Source organism: Vitis vinifera, chromosome 4 (assembly GCF_030704535.1).
Source record: "Vitis vinifera cultivar Pinot Noir 40024 chromosome 4, ASM3070453v1".
Lineage (NCBI taxonomy): Eukaryota > Viridiplantae > Streptophyta > Magnoliopsida > Vitales > Vitaceae > Vitis > Vitis vinifera.
This window is the reverse complement of record NC_081808.1, coordinates 2,058,912-2,077,070: the sequence shown is the minus strand read 5'-3', so window position 1 is coordinate 2,077,070 and position 18,159 is coordinate 2,058,912. Positions and strand designations below refer to the sequence as shown.

Below are 18,159 nucleotides of genomic sequence, written 5' to 3'. Positions count from 1 at the left end.
AATTTTAAACGTTAAAAATTAAAGATTAAGAATTAAAAATTAAAAGTAAAGAGTTAATAATTTAAAATTTAAAATAATAATAAAAGATAAAATTAGAAAATACATATGCGTTCTAATAATAAGAATGAAAAATTGGTTTTCTCATATATATTAATAGTCAAATTTTATAGATATTTCGGATATATGGGAAATATTGTTACAAAAAATATATGAAAATTAATCAAAACTCATATAAATGTTAAAAAAACTTTGCAAATAATAAAATAAGTAATAATATATTTATTGAATTTAAATAAAATAATGCATGTATAATATAAATTTCTGTACTTAGTAATAATATGAAAATTTTGAAAACATACTAAAATGTAATTTATTTTGTATTTAAGATATAAAAGAAATGATAATATATGAAGATATTTTTATATTTAAAAATATTAATAATTTTTTTTACAAATTTATATTTCTCTTGTATTTAGTTCCCATATCTCCTTGCAATTAAGCCTGTCAGTGACTTTTCTAAAAAATTTCGTGATACCAATCCATGTCATTGCCGAAGGTGGTGTAGCTCTCTCCTTGCCTTTATCTATCTTATTTTTTGATTCTTTGAATGCAACCGTGAAGGTCAATGGCAGGAATTTTTCCGAAACTTCCCCTCATAGGCATAATAATCCATACCATTAAAATAATTTTTTGAGAAATTTCTTTCCTTCTTCACTTTGAATTTGATAGTGAAAGAGAGAGGTTCCGTAGATCTTTCCCTTCCCCTTGTTGACTACCAAGTTGAAGGCCTATGACAGAAATTTCCCCAAAACTTCCTCCCTCAAATACATGTATATATATATATATATATACAAAGGCAATGGGAGGAAGCAAAGAGCAAAGAGAAGCTGTGCTGCAATTTCTGGTGGTGAAAAGCAAGGAGTGATCTTCCGAAGAGGGTGAGTTCACTAACTTGATTGTTCTTAGTATGTTAAAGGGTCATGTATGATACGCCTGCACTGCACAAAACCTTGAACTAATGAAGAAATTTTTGGTTAATTAATTGCTCACCTAGCCAAGGTGCCAGCGAGATTTGTAAACAAAATCTATATCTATACTTGACTGAATAGAGAATTGTATAGTCCTATCTAACTTGGTCCATTTTGCTACCTTTGTAGATGTCTTCATATGACTACTCTCCTCCAAGCAACAACTCTGGGATTACAGCAGGAGGTAAGTTCTTTCTGCGACAATAATACGAAGGAATTCGATATTGACAGACAACAGTTTGAAGTTGGGATCTTACTGGTTCAAACTCCCATGACTTGCAGCCGTAATATTGAGCTTGGTGGTGCTTGGAATTATCGCTGTTATCTCTCTCGTTTGTGCAAGGAAAGCGAAGAAGGCTATTGTGACAGAATTGCAAGCGGCAGTGGCTCCCCCACCTGTGAATACGATACAGGTTTGGGAGGTTGATACACCAACAATGGAGAAGTTCTTCCAAGAATTAGCGAGGGAGAAGCCGGTCAGGTTCACTGCTCAGCAGCTATGCAGCTTCACTGATAACTACACCACAACACTGGGTTCTGGAGGGTTTGGAATGGTTTACAAGGGGCAGTTCCCCAATGGGGTCAAGATTGCAGTGAAGGTCCTGAATAGGAGTCCAGACAGACAAGCTGAAGAACAGTTCATGGCAGAGGTGGGAACCATAGGCAGGACTTACCATATCAATCTAGTCAGGCTCTATGGTTTCTGCTATGATCAGTTCATGAGCGCACTTGTCTACGAATACCTGGAAAATGGATCCCTGGACAAGTACTTGTTCAGCGAGGCACAAGAAGTCGAGTGGGAGAAGCTGCATCATATAGCAGTTGGGACAGCAAAGGGCATAGCTTACTTACATGAAGAATGTGTAGAAAGAATCATTCACTATGACATAAAACCCGGTAACATTCTTCTTGATGCTAACTTCTTTCCTAAGGTTGCAGACTTTGGGCTTGCTAAGCTTTGTAACAGGGACGGCACCCACCTGACAGTCTCAGGATATAGAGGGACTCCAGGCTACTCAGCACCAGAATTTTTACTGAAAAACCATCCCATAACCCATAAGTGTGATGTTTATAGCTTTGGGATGCTGTTGTTTGAGATAGTTGGGAGGAGGAGGAATGCCAAAGTTGGTTCTAATGAGAGCATGGATTGGTTCCCCAAACATACTTGGGAAGAGTATGAGAAAGGGGATTTAGCAGCAATGACTGTGGCCTGTGGAATTGAAGAGAAGGACAGGGAGAAAGCAGAGAGAATGTCTATGGTGGCTCTATGGTGTGTTCAGGACTCACCAGACTCGAGGCCTCCAATGAGTGCTGTGGTAAAGATGCTCGAGGGAGGAGTAGAAGTCATGCCGCCGCCAAAACCATTTCATTATCTATACTCAGTAGGGATGAACGTGTTCCAGCAGGCAAATGAAACTGGTACGAATTCAAGCTATGCGACAAGTGAAGAAACCAGTTCAATTTGGTACAAGGAAACCACCCCAATCATGGCCAAGTATGAGATACAAGTAGCTAGTTCTTAACCATGGAAGGACTCAAGGGAGAGAGCCCCAAGCTTCAACTATGAAATGAGAAGAAAATTGAAATACAGTTTGTCATAAAATGTGTTGTATGATATTATTTTAGTTGCCTTAGTGTTAGCTATAAATCATATAAGTTGATCATGTTTTAGGGCAACATGATTATATATCATTGCAACATGCTAATATCCATACTGTGTTGGTCTTTCTCCACTTGACATTGAAAGAGAAAGGTCTTTTTTTTTAGATAAATACACATTGAAAGAGAAAGGTGGGAGTGGCGTTTCAAATACCACATCTAATAAGGAAATTTCTTCTACCAAACTTAGCAAACACATTGATATCATCCCTTCTTCTAATACCCAGTCAACATAGACCTATATAACGGTCCGAATTATATCCCAATCAGCTTTAAATAAGTTGGGTGGTTAGTGACCGGCCTATTAAATATCATTAGACGAGTAGTACTAATCCAAACCTCGCAATTCTCTCCCTAACTCTTCTTTTCTCACTTGATGGTAAAAGAGGTACATGGATTAAGCTCTTATCCTTCTTAATCTGCTTGTTAGAAATTTCACCAGAATTTCCACCCAACTTACTGCACCATATACACCCACACCATACATACACACACACACATATATATAAAGTAAGCCTGTAAATACAACTTGGCTTAATGAAGAAGATTCCATCTAATTAAACCACTTACCTTGATGCTTCTGACATGCAGTGGTCATGGTTCCACTGGTGTCCCAGATGCCTAAGAAATATCTGGGCGAAATTCAATACAATGGATATATAACATACCTGAAATAGTCTTATGCGGCAATAATTTCATATTCAGTGAAAATAATGAAGAATATTTCATGTACAAAGCAAATCCTACTATTAAGAAAAATAAGATGAATAGTAAAACTAGAAAATGATTCAAAAAGAGTTCTTTTTGTGATGGGGAGGTTGATCACCCTTCTAACAGTTCCTAAACAGGAGGTTAGACGGACAAGCTCAAGAACAGTTAATGGTGATGGTGGCACATGGGTAGAACTTACCAAAATAAAGCAACAAGAATCTCTGTGGCGGGGTTTGGTATGTGCAGGACTCACCTCGATCAAGCCCCCGAATAAGTGCTGTGAAAAAAATGTTGGAGGGAGGAGTGGAGGTCATACTGCCAGCAAAATCATTTTGTTGTGTATATTCTGTAGCGATACATGGATTAAAGCCGCCTAATAGAATCAATGCCACTTCTAGGCATTCAACAAATGATGGATCAAATTCATATAGATAGAAGGAAACCACCCAATCATGGCGAAGTACAGAATACAAATAGCTAGTTCTTAACCATGAGAGCACCCCAAAGGGGAGAATCTCAATTATGGCAATGCTTGTATTTCATTTTCTCTTTGATTTCCAAGAAGATAGCTCTAAGGCTAAGAAATTTCGAACAGTTATCTTTATGTTGGCCATAGTATATAAGATGATCATCTTTATAAAGTATGTTAGCAAGGATCAGTCCATATTAGACCCGATATAACTCTTTCCATTTTTCTTTCAGCTAAGGCGTAGTGCTCAATCAACAAAGTTTATAGATAATATGCTCCATGAAGAAAAGATGCTCAAATCATTTCTCATTGCAACAGTTGCTTCGAAAAATAAAATCAGCAGGATAAAATATCATATAACAAGTCAGTCTCTTTTGACTTTTCAAGATGATATATGTTGGTGAGTCGATCCAAAATATGCATCACAGGCAACAAAGAAAGAAGAAAGACTACAGTGAGACAACAAATCTCAGAGTTGACAAATACTCTGTTGGCTGATGCGGCCATGATAGAGGTAGATAATCAGTAATCACAACAACAATAACTATAGTTCCCAGAGACTTGGACAAGAATTTTCTTCAAGCATCCCAGACAGACTTCACATATTCTTGCTTAATTTACATTACATCCTGCATAATCATGATAACCTTGCTTAGAAACCAGAACAAACATGTCCCACAAATCATCCTTGAACTAAAAATACCACAATACCTGTCCTTTTGCAGTATTTTACACACTCTGCCCTTTTCCGGTCATTTCCTTAGCTTTAGCATCCTCACTTCCCTGCAACCAACCAAAAGTTCACCCAAGTGAGAAGATGAATATTTTAATACAAAAATAAAATAAAATAAACAAAAAGAGTTGCAACTTTGATGTTCAATCACCTAACGATTTGCACTTGCTAATCAGCATAAAAACCAGGGAAACAACTAAACATTACCAAGACTCCATGATGAGAATGATTAGAATATAAAGTCATAGATGTCCAGTTAGAGAATCAACATAAGAAGTAAGACCAAAAAATATTGGCTGCAGATAAGATAATCCCATTTCATGCAATCCGCCCAATCAACAGACAGAAAGCAGTTCTGTTTTTGTGTATTATACATTTTTCAGTACCCTAATATCTTTTCCACCTGATGTGCTAGCAGAAGGGTTATTTATCACTCCACCCCTTTCAGCAAGAGGGATGATTCAGGGCAGAACCGTTTTTTTATCTGTACTAAATAAATGAAGCTCTATAACACAAGGTACAACATGAGTCATTTTGAACCACACTGTCCAGTTTTCTACTACATTAAGCCACATCTAATGGGCAGAAGCTTCATTCTTCACGCAAATTCAGTAAACAAAACATTCATAATTTTAAAGAAAACCATCAAAACTTTAGTTCTGGATTTTCAAGTAGCCCTTCTACAATTTGTTACACTAAACAGTAATCTTTTCCACATTAAAATATTTGGGAACCAACAACACCAAAGGAAAAAAAAAAAGACAAATTATCGTATGGAGATTAAAATAATTATCATTACACTCTTCTCCAGCAACATCTACCAGATAATGTAAGAAACCAAACAAAAACCAACTCATAAATATCGCAACATGCATATTACCTCAAGTCATGCCAAGGAGCAATCGTACTATTTTAATATCAAAGAATTAAGAGCTTCAATTAAGTTGAATTGAAGCCCTAAACTACTCTTCTGAAAAATCAAGTAAAACTGGTAGACAAGTTTCATAAATTGGATAAAGATAACTCTTCTGAAAACACTCTTAACCATCACATATATCTGAGAAAATGTAATTCGTTTGAAGTTTGTTTTGTATTGAAAAAGGGAAAAACCTACCTGCATTGAACCCAATGAAAGGATGCCAAACAATGAACAACCCAAGACTCAAAATTCTAATTTCCATTCCTTTTCTCAGCAACCAATCACAAACGTCATAATTAAAAATCAGATCAAAGATAATACCAATCTCACAAGTACATTCTTTTATGGTGTTTTGCTTCCAAAACGGAAAAGCTGACTCAACTGAGACCAATAATGGTACTAAGCTCAGTGAATGGAAGTTTTTCTGTTTCCCGAGTCTCTAAAGATTCGAACTTTCCGTTTCCTTTTGTTCCCCGAAGTTTTCACCCCAACCAAAAAAGAAAAATCAGATCAAAACTGATATCAAACTCACCACACTCTTGCCTCTGTAGTAATCATCCAAAGCCCACTGATACTTCGACTGATTCAACCCGAACCAATCCGCCAAATACTCATCCAAACTCGAATGCGCTGCCAAAAAACCACAAAACAACACCCTCAATAAACCGCAAGAGAAAAACCAAAACCCGCCAAACCCTCTCTCAAAATCCCAAAAAGACTCACCATTCTGCACTTTAGCCACCGCGTCCCAGAATAACCCAAACACCGAGGCGCCCGAAGCAGGCGGCGGCTGCTTCTCGAACCGATGCGGCGGAGGCTGCACCGGCGGCGGCGGAGTCGAGACCGCCACTTTCTTGGGAGAGCTAGGCAGGCCATTTTCGGAGGGTTTGGGAGTAGAAGGAGGAGTGATGAACACCGTGTACCGGCCGGCTTTTCCGATAATTGGCGGAGGCGTGGATTCTTTGTTGATTGGCATTGTGGAAAAGAACCAGAATTTTACTCGAAAAATCAAATATTTCCCGAGAAAACGAAAGAAAATTAGACGAGTGAGAAAGGGCAATGTTTTTTTCTTTTTCTTTTTTTTTTCTTTTTTTTTTTTACAGTAGAGAGAGAAAGAGTGAGCTTTTTGAAGGCTTAGAAGAAGAGCATCTCCCTCACACAAGAGTCAGATCTTTGTATTCTTTTTTAAGACAAAATTCCAGTGAGAATATCTAGCATCTTCTTTAGCCTTGGTTCTTTATAATATTTACGATTATGCCACTACTTCCCTCCCATTGGGCCTTCAAGTGTGGGTTGTCTCCTATTGGACAGCCTTTTTCTTTGTCATCTTCCGTATGTTGGACCATCTAGCCCCTACATCACGTCCAAAAAAAAAAAAAAAACAAAAAAAAATATTTTTAATTACTATATTTAAACATTAATAGTTTAAATAATATTATTAATATTATAAATTTTCAAATAAGTATGAAATTGCTTTTCGTATAAGTTAGAATAAAAAAACTTCTAAGAGTAGCAACTTTTAGCTTCTTGTGAAAAATAAAATCACACTATTAAAATTTTATTAAATCATTTATTTATTTTTAAATAATAAAGTTGTAAAGTATTAATTATAAACAAAAATTTTAAGGATAATAATAATTTCTATTTTTTAATTTTAAATTCATTTAATTTATTTTAACTATTTTATATAAAAATTAAATAATTTAAAAATATATAAAAAAATTTAACTCATTTTAATTATACTTAATTTCATTTTATACTTTTTTATAATATTATTTTTCATTATAAAAAAATAAAAAATACAATTTTATTTTTATAATCAAATACAATTTTACATGAAATTTTTATTTTTTTTATTTTCTTAATATTTTTATAATCAAATAAAATTTTACAGTTCATTGAAAAGACAGTCAAATGGTTTTCCATTGATTTGTTTGGGAAGGAAATTAAAAGAGAAATCATGACTTTTGTTCATGAGTATCTGTTCCAATAGCTGTTAACCTTTGCGCAGTAAAAAGGGGAAAAAAAAAAACAGAAAATCATTAACAATGGAATGGGTTTTAACCTTTTGCATAGTAAAAAGGTCAAAAACCAAAATCATTATTATGGGATTTGCAAGTATTTCCATTCTTTTAATATTTAAAAAATAAACATATTCTAAAACCCACTTTTTAGAGTATATTTGATAATATTTTTGTTTCAAATATTATTTATTTATTTATTTATTTTAAAAGAGAATCACTTATTTAATGTTATAAAAAGTGGTATTTATCCTTCGTTTTAATCTTTAAATACTGCTTTGACACTCCCAAACAGGGCTTCAAAAATGATATTAACCCTCAATTGAATCTTTAAATACTGCTTTAACCCTTCCAAACAGGGCTTAAGAACTTTCACAGTGTCCGAAAAAAGTGAGAAGCTCTTTCTAAGAATTTTGATTTAAACATGTAAACCATCATTCAAAATAACTCCTTTAATCACATAACTTATTTAAAAAAATAAAAATAAAATTATTTACAACCAAATCCACATCTTGAAACTACGGTTTTAACACAAATTTAGAAACCGCATTTCAAAACAAGGTTTCAAACTAATTTAATGAAAGAAAAAAAATTATTTTGAACATTCAAAACTTATATTATGTTTGTAAAACAGATCAATTTACCCCAAATTTGAAAAAAAGAAAAGATATAAGCAATATAATACAATAAATTAAGAAAGTCCTTTTGCTGTATGATCAAGTGCTGAATTGACCAGAAGGTTGAACCTACCCACACTTGGAGAGTCCACTGGTCCAACCACCCAGTCCAATTTGGTTATCATGATATCACTACTATTCTCTCCTTTCTATATCAGACCAAAACCCAACATCAGAGGATAAAAATACAGTTCCCAGTAATCCTTATCAAGGATGTGATGTCAGTACAGATAAATTGAGTCTGAAAGTGTGCCAACACCAAATCATCACCATCTACTTGGTTTCCACAGAGAAAAAATCAACCATACAGACCCCCCAAGCAAATACCATAGAGGGCAAAATTCAAGATCCTGTTTAAAACAAGGGAAGGAATCCAAGGAAGAACAGCAGACCTTTTGTTAAACTATCAATTAACCTAAAAATTTATGTCGTTCAAGCTAATTTAGACTAAAACCCTAACATCCGCCTCATGTACAACCTTCTCACATGGGCTTGATAAATTTGGGAAAATAAACATGTAGTAAGGTTTGAATGCAGACTAAGGCTCTGATATCATGTTAACCTAACGATTTGACCTATAAGTTTAAACTGGTGAGTAATGAACCAACAATGCATATGAAGATGATTGGGCTGAAGACCTAACAACAGGTGTGAAGAGGAGAGGTATGAGGAAGAAAACCTTCCTCACATACTGGCCTAAACTGCATTTGTTTTTGGTACAAAGAGATATAGATGAATACTAAAAAACAAATGTAAAATCATTGGACGACTATGAAATGATGCAGAAGCAGGCATTTCATCAGAGACAAGCCATACTTATACATTCAACATACTCAGGCATCTCTTATAAAGATCTTATCCTTCCATATCATTCATAAAACCAAGTAGCATTTGACCCAACAAAAGAATTTTTGGCAGTGCATATAACAAAATGCCTCGCAAAGAAGCAAGGAACTAAGCCAACATGCCATTGATCCCTGGTCAGAACAACCTGGAACAAGGAAGTGCATCACAAACAAGAGCATAAAGAGACAGATGCCTTACCATCAAATTATGAATCCGAAGTGGCAGCACAATAATTTGAAAAACGAGAGGTTGGAGAAATCACAAGAAACATCACAACAACCACATGGGAATTACTTGACAGGGGTCTTACTTCCTTGTTTCATTCATCACTGATACAATCCCTTATCCCCAATTCACGTTGTTTTTGTTTCAGTAGAGTTTATTCTCTAGCAACAATTCCTCATTCGTAAACTTACCTCTACATTTGTTCAGATTCACACAACGTAACTCGCCAATGAAAGCTCATGGAGCTCGCTCAGCATCCACTCCTCTCCAGTTTGTCCTCCAAGCACTATAGCTCTTGTTCCTCCAACAACACATGTACTATGCCCCCAAGCAAATCTTGGGGGGCGCCCGGGCACATTTAATATTCTCCAAGTAGGTTTCTCATCAGTTGGGTCCAGTAGATATGACTGAGATGCAGAGTGAAGACCAGCTACAGAACCACCAAAGATCAGAATCCTGCCACCTGGAAGGCTCACGGCCACATGATCAAGGCGAGGAGGAGGAGCTGTACCAGCTGGATTTCCAGAACCAGGCATCCCACTTCCAGTTACACATCTCCAGCATGGTTCTTCTTCGCTAAGATCCATAGTAAAAACATCACTGGAGCGGAACCGAAGAGGCCCACTCTTGGCTAGACCGCCAAACATCAAAATCTTCCTGCCTCCATAAACCGAGAGTGAGTGACCCAAACGAGAAGGTGGGGTCCATGCAACTGGAATCTCTCTCCAGACAGGTTTCTCAATCGTTGCAAGATCAAGCAGAAAAGTGTCACTGAGAAGGACTCCAGAGTCTGCACAACCACCTGAAACTACTAACTTAGTGCCATCCAGAGTGCAGGAGCTGTGCCAGGATCTGGGAAGTGGTGGGGCCAATCCTGAAATCTCACGCCATGTAGGATGCTTTGCATCCAAATCCAATACAAATACATCATTCAGTAAACCCTGCCTTCCACAGCCTCCAAAGACAACCAAAAGGGAATCATTCACACAAGAAAGGGTGTGACCCCAACGGCCTGGGGGTGGAGAGCTCACCTTAACATGTTGCCATTCAGGGTTAGTAGCATTTAAATCCAATACAAATGTGTCATTCATTGGTTGCATGTTAACCCCTTCACCACCAAAGAGAACAACGCGATTCCCAACAGCACATGCACTGAAATTGCAACGAGAAGGCTCCACAGCACCTCCAACTGTTAGCTTCCTCCATGCAGCAGCTTCAAGAGTTGTTAATTCCCTAGCTAGTCGGACCCACCCTAGTCTCTTTGCCCCAGGCACTGTCTCTAAAACCCTAGTTGTTTCACAGCCCCATGCATTTTGGCAAACCAATCTCCAAAGATCCTCATTCTTTGTTAACTGATAAAGTCGTTTACATACAGAAGCAACGGAAGCAATGTCCCTAGGTGTCAACCGAGAGAGTATCTTGTGAGACAATACTTCATCGCTCAGTTGAAACATCTCACAAACTTCATGACCAGCATTTACACTCCCAGATGGAATAGAGCGGGAAGACATGAGATCAGAAGAGAATCGGTCAAAAGATCTGTAAGACTCCTTGGTAACAGATCCCGGAAGCGGCCCCAGATCAAGATTTGCTTCTGTAAAGAACTGAATACCAATAACATGGGTTATGGTTTTGTCATCCCCATAAATTGGCGTCAGCCGCAGTCTGTTCATCAATGGAGACCCATCTTTTCTGAAGTTTAATAAATCCCCTTGGAATTCTACCCCAAGCTCAAGGCATCTACGAATTTCTGAAACTACAGTGGAGTCCACCAGTTGATGTCTTCTTTTAGCAAAAGGTCCTCTACATTGGAGGAAACGGCTGGAAGAAAGGGAAAAACAGAAACAAAAAAGAAAGCCAAATTCAGAGCAAAAGCCATAGTCAATAATTTTTTTCTAATACAAAATGGACTACTTCATATGGAAATAATTCAACAACAAAATGAAATGAACCAGGGGAAAAAACATATGCGAAAGTGGAGCAACACACTTAAAGAAATCAGGCACCAGTGCATCTATATCCATATAATTAATTAAGTGAATACCCAAATTTCTACTCAGGTCCTCTTTGGTGAAATGACCCTCATCTCCCTCGTTCCCACAAATTGATAGTCCCCAATTGATGAAAAAATAATACCAATATTAGCATAAATCATATCTTTAAATTAACTTGCCCATTTTTACTAAAAAAACTACTCTTACTCAATAGCATCAGTTCTGACAAGTTGGCCTCCTGCTCAAACTTCTCCCAACACTACTGTTTCTACTCAAATCCAACCATCAACTTTCTAAAAACACCCTCAGCCATTAGAACTTTATTCATGTTCTTAGAGATGCTTATTGAATACTAAGAAACATTACAATAAGAATCTGACTGCAGAAGTAAAGAAGAAGGATTACAGTGCATTTAATGCACTATTTAAAATTTAAAGGTCTCATCAGTACAACCTTTATGCACAAATGTTATTTTTTAACATTTTTATGATTGCTTGCTGCTAAAATTAAAGCAAAAGACCAGATATAAGCCTATATAAATAGATGGAAGCTTCCTCTCTTGCATCCAAACGTGCTTGCCAAAACCTGAAATGGTTTCAAGTGGCACCACCATGATGGTATCTCACTTCTCCATCATCTTCAAACCTGAAACCACTTCAAAGAACAACAAAGCACACCTTAGGCATCTCAACTGATCAGCTTCATCCAAATACAAAAGGTGTGCATGATCTCATCCAAATGCTCAAGCCCACCTGGAAACCCTCTAAAAAATCATCATTAGAACCAACCTGCTAAGTGATACTGATTCAGTTCGCTAAAGGATGCCACTTTAGTATTCTCAAGGATGCACTAGTGGCTAAATATTTTTTGAAGAATGGGGTGATCCACTGAAATCCAATGTTCAAGAGGATATTGCATAAGTTGGAGTTGGACTAGGCCCATATTTTAAAAAGAGAATGCTTCATTCACTTAAGGTGGATGGATGCACAGGTCTAAAAAGGGTCGGAATTTTAGAACATTTCCTTTTTACCCAGAACCAGCTCATGGTATTTCCCACTACTTGACAACCAAAACTCCTTTGCTTGTCCCAAGAACCTTAAATGGTTAAATTTTAATGACCGTGCATATGGCATGTTGTCATTGAAAGTGGTTTGTGCTGTTTGAATTTGAAAAACAACTAATCTTCATATCCTGTTCAACAATCATGAATCGATGATGATTTTCAACCACCCTTCATGGACTTAACCAGCAACTTTAGTGTGGACCCAAGCATGTATTATAGCGATTTCTACATCTGTTATATACTTAATCTGTCATCATTTCTTTCTCATTGTAATGGCATTCATTAACACCAATTTAACCAACTCTGCACCCTTCATCGTAAATTTAGCTAGCTTATTTCTGGATACAAGTTATGATAACCTAACTTTGTTAGTGATGGAAATCCCAAGTACAAAAAAGAAGTAGCTCCTCTATCACCGCTATATCAACATACATCGTCTTTCAACATTATCAGCATCAAAACAGCTCACCTTCTGCGCAAATACATGGGGAATTTAAAACCTGAGCTCACCACCAACCTATTCTATCCAGCAATCTTGAAACATAATCTCTAACCTGACAAAACCCTGATGGTCTGTAGACCAACACTAGGGAGCAGGACACAAAGAAACATCTTTATACAACAATGCTATCACCTTCAGCCAATTCAAATACCCAGACACAGAGACCCAAAAGGGATACTGTTTTATCTCCCCCACCTCTACTTCGACGCCCTCCTAGCCTGCCACCCAAAAGAACAGAAACAAGAACAAGGTAACAGCCAATAAAAAACAACACAAAACCAGCCATGATTTTCATGCTTGCCCAAGTCGCACAGTTCCATCCTTTTCTGCAATCCCTATCTTTAGAAGCAAGGCATATAACAGGCTTCCTAACCTCGTTAACAAAGTTCAAGTTTCACCCACACAATTCACAGAAGGGATTAGAAAATAACCTAATCTTGGAAAAAGAAATTCCAATTCACTGGTCATGCCCGAATTCAAATTCTATATATATGAAATTCAAAAAAAAAAATCGAAAATTGAAAAGAATTCTACAAAGCCCTGAGATTTCAATAGGAAAAACTTACCAATTCCGACCCAGAATTTCCTCAGCTCTATACCCAGTAACGAGTTCAAACCCAGTGTTCACATATATAATGGGGAAGTCGGGCTCCAAAGCGTCGGACACCACAAACCCACATGGCGCCGTTTCGAGCAAACTCCCGGCGGAGAACGGCAGCGGACCACCATCACTGAGCAAGAATCCCTCTTCGTCCTCGCCTCCGCTGCCCTCCTCCGAATTGCTGTCCCACTCCATGACGCACAATCTCAGATCAGCGCAGATCTCTCTTTCAACCCATGAATTGAAAACCCGACACCGGAAATGAACGAATGACAATCTTCTGAACAATTAGAGCAAAACCCAGTACCAGGAACTAGGAAATAGCAAAATCTACGAGAGATGACAGCAGGAAGAGACCTAAATTTCAAAACAAAACAATGGGTTGTGGCGATTGCGGGAGTGGAGAATCAGGGGTTTCGCATTTGGGGGTTTACGGTTATGGGTTGATGGATTTGGTTAGAGGCAACAAGAGGGCGATACTGGTGTTATTGCCCAAAAATGGGAGTTGTGGACGGTTCGGCAAGATAAGGATTGTGGAGCCTCAAGCTTTGATTTGTGAAAGCATCACTCGCCCCCGTCTTTCTCTCTCTATGCCTGTGGCATGTGGGTGAGCTGGGCCTGGGCATAGGCTGTAGAAATGTGGGTTCAATTGTGGCCCAAAGTTTTGGGAAGGCCTGTCCCATTTTATTTGATTAAAATGGAAAAATAATAATTAAAAAAAAAACTTTAAGCTTATATTTGAAAGTTGTTTTTAAAATAAAAAAATATGAAAACATATTTGATATTTTAAAAGCAAAAAACAGTTTAATATAAAATATTATGGTTTTTTATAATATATTTTAATTGTTTTCACTTGTTTTGAAAGTAATTTTAAAAAATAATTATACAAAAAAAAAATTGAAATGAAATACTAAAAAAATATTTTTAAAATTTTAGTCTAAATTAACTCAAGTATCCAAATAGAATTTTGCTTCACAAAACTCAAATAACAATTTTAAAAACAACTGTCAAATTATTTTTCAGATTTTTTTTAAAAAAATTTCTAAGCAAAGGCTTACGATGTATTTGATGATTATTTTTTAAAACAATTTTATGTTCTTCATAATAAAAAACATAAAAAATACATTTAACAATAAAAAATTATTTTATATTTCTTGTTCTTAAAAATATAAAATATGGTGTTTCCAGATAATATTTTTTAATCGTATTATATTGTTTTCATTTATTCTCAAATGATTGTTTTAAAAAATAATTATAAATAATTAAAAATAAAATATAGAATATAACAATTATTTTTAAAGCATCTTTAAAAATATTAAAAATAAGTTAAAAGCATTTTAAGTTTTCAAACAGACTTTTATTTTACAAAAATTATAAAACAGTTTTTAAAATTTGTTTTAAAAAATTATTTTTCATAAATTATTTTCAAAAAGACCCTTACTTTTTCAGATTAAAAATAAATAAAATTTATATATATATATATATATATATATTCTTCATTAAACTTATATACAAGCATCTCGATTTATTAAGGATATTTTTATCCATTTAAATTTTAAAAATATATGAAGGTTATTTTTATAAAATGGGGAATATTTTGGGCTTGTGTACCAAATATTCCTAATTTTTCTTATTGTAGTGTTCTCATATTGTATTTCCATTAATTTATTTAGTTCATTTAATAAATAAGTAATTTTTAGAGTAAAAAGCATCACATGTGTACAATTTGACTCCATTCACATGTGATTCATTTATCCATATAATCATATTTTGACCCTCTTTTATAGACTTATAGAGTATCCATTTGATATGATCAATAGGAATTACCCTCTTTTGGGCATCTCCTCATTCATCAAAGATTGTCTATCATACAATTATTTAAATTTAGCAATTAATTTTGGCTATAGTAAATTCTCATAATTCTCCATAGTATAAATTCTAGTTATTTTTCATCCCAAATTCATAGTGAATTTAATCCATGGTCACTAAACCTAAAATTATTGATTTCAAAACATTTATTGATAAATCGGAAATTGAGCATTTAAACTAATATATTATTATGAATTTATTTCAAATCCATAAAATAAAATTTTCATTAATAAGGTGGATCTCCATTAAAAAAAGAAAAAGAAATAAAGATTTGGAGGATATTTTTCTTCATTGTTTTTATTATTTTATTCTTTTAATCATCATAACAAATTTATATTTCCTAAAAGCATGAAATAAAGTCTGTTTGACGATGATCCTATGAATTATTTTTAGAGTAAAAAAGTGTTTTTGAAATAAAGTTAAAGTGCGTTTGATAGTGATTTTAAAAAGTATTTTTAACATTTAAAACACTTGAAAATTTTCATTTTTAAAGTATTAAAAATGTTAAAAACAATTTTTACAATAACTGTCAAACGTGCTTGTAGACCCCCATTTAGGCATGGGTCACTTTTTTCTATGAGTTTTTGCAGATCACATTTTAGCCACGTATCACTTCTTTAATGGCCATAAATAATCAACCTCGCTTTTTGAAGCTGCAGTAGGACTTTGACACGTGGAGGAACTTGCTGGAGGAGAGGTCCCGCAGGCTGAAAAGGTGGTTGCAGAAGGTGCAAGCAGAAAAGGTGGCGGCCGAAAAGGTGGCAGAAAGGTGGCTACAACAGAGATCGTTGGGAAAAGAAATCCAAAGGGCTTAGGAGTTTTTCTGGGAGTTTTGAGAAAGGAAAGGGAAGAGTTTTTCAGGGAGTTTTGAGAAAAGAAAAAAAAGAAGGGGGGACGGAGGAGTTTTTCGGAAAGGGGGGAAGAGAAAAAAGGGTATTGGTTGAACCGAAAAGGAGAGGCTTTTTGGGGTTGTTGGGAGGAGCTTTTTGGTTGTTAGAAATGAGCTTTTCCATTACCAAGGGTGAGCGAAGGGGAGAGGGAGGCTTTTCTTAGCTGAAGGAGTAAGCTACGGAGGAGGGAATAGTTTTGCTGGAGAGTTTTGAGGAAAAGAATAGGGGTTGAGCAGCAAGAGGAAGCTAAGAACAGAGGAGCGTGGAGTTGCTGGGAGAGTTTAGCCAGAAAAGCCTAGCTGGAGAAGAAGCTTTCAGGTATGACTATCACTCTTTTACGTCTCATGTGAATATTTGAATACTCATTGACCTGTTTGGGGTGGATAACGAAGGCCACCAGTATGCTTGTTGAAGTATGACCCTGTATTTGTGTTTGCCATTGTCCATTTTAACTTGCTCTGATCTTACTGTGATTATGAAATGCTTGAGAATCATGAGGGTGGTCGCATTCGATATGGTTTACTCACCTGCTCAAAAGATTCATGGATGATTCATGAAATGGATTTTCTGAGATTTTTCTTTATTTATTAGTTTTCTTTCGCGCTCTATTTCTCTACTTCCCCTGTTTCTTGATATCCGTCCATGGTACGCATCCATTTTCTCATCCCTGCTCGAAAGAGATCTTAGAAAATCTGGAGTAGTTGTCATGACAGCAAAGCTCACTTCATTAGCATCCTCATACCCATCGTTCATCTATCCACCTCTCTCTCTAAGTCGTCATACCCATTTCCTCACCCAAGCTTGCAGGAATCAAGCATCCTCCACCGCACCCATCTTCCTCTCATTCATTCTCCATCTAACTCCCTCGCTTACATGGAGTCTCACGGGTGTATGTCATCCTTCACTCCTTCGCATACCCATTGAAACCACTCACCCAAGTCCCTATATCCATACAACCCATACCTATCCTTCATGCTACTCGTAACCACGTTCTACCTTATCCGGATGTTGCACATCCGGAATTCCTCTCCGCCGCCTTTCCATCTGGGTGTCTCACACACGGAATCCCTCTTCGCCGCCTTTCCATCCGGGTGTCTCACACATGAAATCCTTCTCCGCCGCCATTTCCATCCGGGTGTCTCGCACCCGGAATCCTTCTCCGCCGCCATTCCATCTAGGTGTCTCACACATGGAAATCCTTCTCCCCCATTTCCATCCGGGTGTCTCACACCCGGAAATTCTTCTCCGTCGACATTCCATCTGGATGTCTCACACCCGGAACCCTTCTGCGCCGCCATTCCATCCTGATGTCTCACACTCAGAAATCCTTATCCGCCGACATTCCATTCGGATGTCCCATCTGGAATCCTTCTGCGCCGCCATTCCATACGGGTGTCTCACACACGGAATTCCTCTCCGCCGCCACCTTCTCCGGATGTCTCACATCCGGAATTCTATCCAGCCGACGTTCCACATTTTTCTTCATCCTTAGAGCATTTTCTTTAGGTTCTAAAATCACATTTTTAATAAAGCTTTGCTGCCACTTTCATTTCCGGCAAGCAATTTTTCATATTTCATCTGTTTTTAAAATGTTTTGAAATAAGCAAGGAATCGAATTCTGTAATTCCGAACAATGGAGTTATCGGAATTGATTCAGACAATATAAAACGGACTTTGGTGGAGGCCTCATATACTTGACTTGAGGATTGATTAACTGATCAATTGGTTTATTTTCCATGCATGATTGGTTTACTCTATTCCTTGACATGTGCTTAATTATATCTGTTCATTGTTCACTAACCATGTTTCATGATAGCGCTTTATTGGTACACTGCCCAGGTACACATCTACATCCGCTCGGGTCATTTTTTGTATGCATGTTTAGGTTTTCATATGTGCATGATATTTCTGGGTATTCATTTATCTCCTCATCAATTGCCATGATTGCTTCA

The 18,159-nt window shown here is 36.5% G+C and overlaps 3 protein-coding genes across 3 annotated transcripts; 1 reads left to right on the top strand and 2 right to left on the bottom strand.

The window, feature by feature from the left end:
- Positions 1-726: 726 nt before the first annotated feature.
- Positions 727-2,756, top strand: LOC100266306 (rust resistance kinase Lr10). The gene is made up of 3 exons (XM_002282689.4): positions 727-938; positions 1,158-1,212; positions 1,311-2,756. Exons 2-3 carry the CDS (start codon positions 1,158-1,160, stop codon positions 2,549-2,551), a joined length of 1,296 nt encoding a protein of 431 aa, XP_002282725.2. The 5' UTR covers positions 727-938; the 3' UTR covers positions 2,552-2,756.
- Positions 2,757-4,147: 1,391 nt separating this feature from the next.
- Positions 4,148-6,706, bottom strand: LOC100243975 (uncharacterized). Its single transcript, XM_002282674.5, has 4 exons — positions 6,243-6,706; positions 6,052-6,149; positions 4,579-4,650; positions 4,148-4,496 (listed from the first exon to the last, which is right to left on the bottom strand). The coding sequence occupies exons 1-3, from the start codon at positions 6,493-6,495 to the stop codon at positions 4,597-4,599; spliced, it is 405 nt and encodes a 134-aa protein (XP_002282710.1). The 5' UTR covers positions 6,496-6,706; the 3' UTR covers positions 4,148-4,496; positions 4,579-4,596.
- A 2,353-nt stretch (positions 6,707-9,059) lies between these two features.
- On the bottom strand, positions 9,060-14,042 carry LOC100249144 (adagio protein 1). The gene is made up of 2 exons (XM_002282655.5): positions 13,414-14,042; positions 9,060-11,109 (listed from the first exon to the last, which is right to left on the bottom strand). The coding sequence occupies exons 1-2, from the start codon at positions 13,641-13,643 to the stop codon at positions 9,498-9,500; spliced, it is 1,842 nt and encodes a 613-aa protein (XP_002282691.1). The 5' UTR covers positions 13,644-14,042; the 3' UTR covers positions 9,060-9,497.
- Positions 14,043-18,159: the final 4,117 nt, after the last annotated feature.

Excerpts from the sequence above, each read along its gene's own strand:
- LOC100249144 (XM_002282655.5), bottom strand. The coding sequence starts at position 13,643 with ATGGAGTGGGACAGCAATTCGGAGGAGGGCAGCGGAGGCGAGGACGAA. Across the intron at positions 11,110-13,413 it reads GAAATTCTGGGTCGGAATTG|CCGTTTCCTCCAATGTAGAG; the intron begins GTAAGTTTTTCC and ends CCTTTCTTCCAG.
- LOC100266306 (XM_002282689.4), top strand. The coding sequence starts at position 1,158 with ATGTCTTCATATGACTACTCTCCTCCAAGCAACAACTCTGGGATTACA. Across the intron at positions 1,213-1,310 it reads CTCTGGGATTACAGCAGGAG|CCGTAATATTGAGCTTGGTG; the intron begins GTAAGTTCTTTC and ends CATGACTTGCAG.
- LOC100243975 (XM_002282674.5), bottom strand. The coding sequence starts at position 6,495 with ATGCCAATCAACAAAGAATCCACGCCTCCGCCAATTATCGGAAAAGCC. Across the intron at positions 6,150-6,242 it reads GGTGGCTAAAGTGCAGAATG|CGCATTCGAGTTTGGATGAG; the intron begins GTGAGTCTTTTT and ends GTTTTTTGGCAG. Across the intron at positions 4,651-6,051 it reads ACTACAGAGGCAAGAGTGTG|GGAAGTGAGGATGCTAAAGC; the intron begins GTGAGTTTGATA and ends GGTTGGTTGCAG.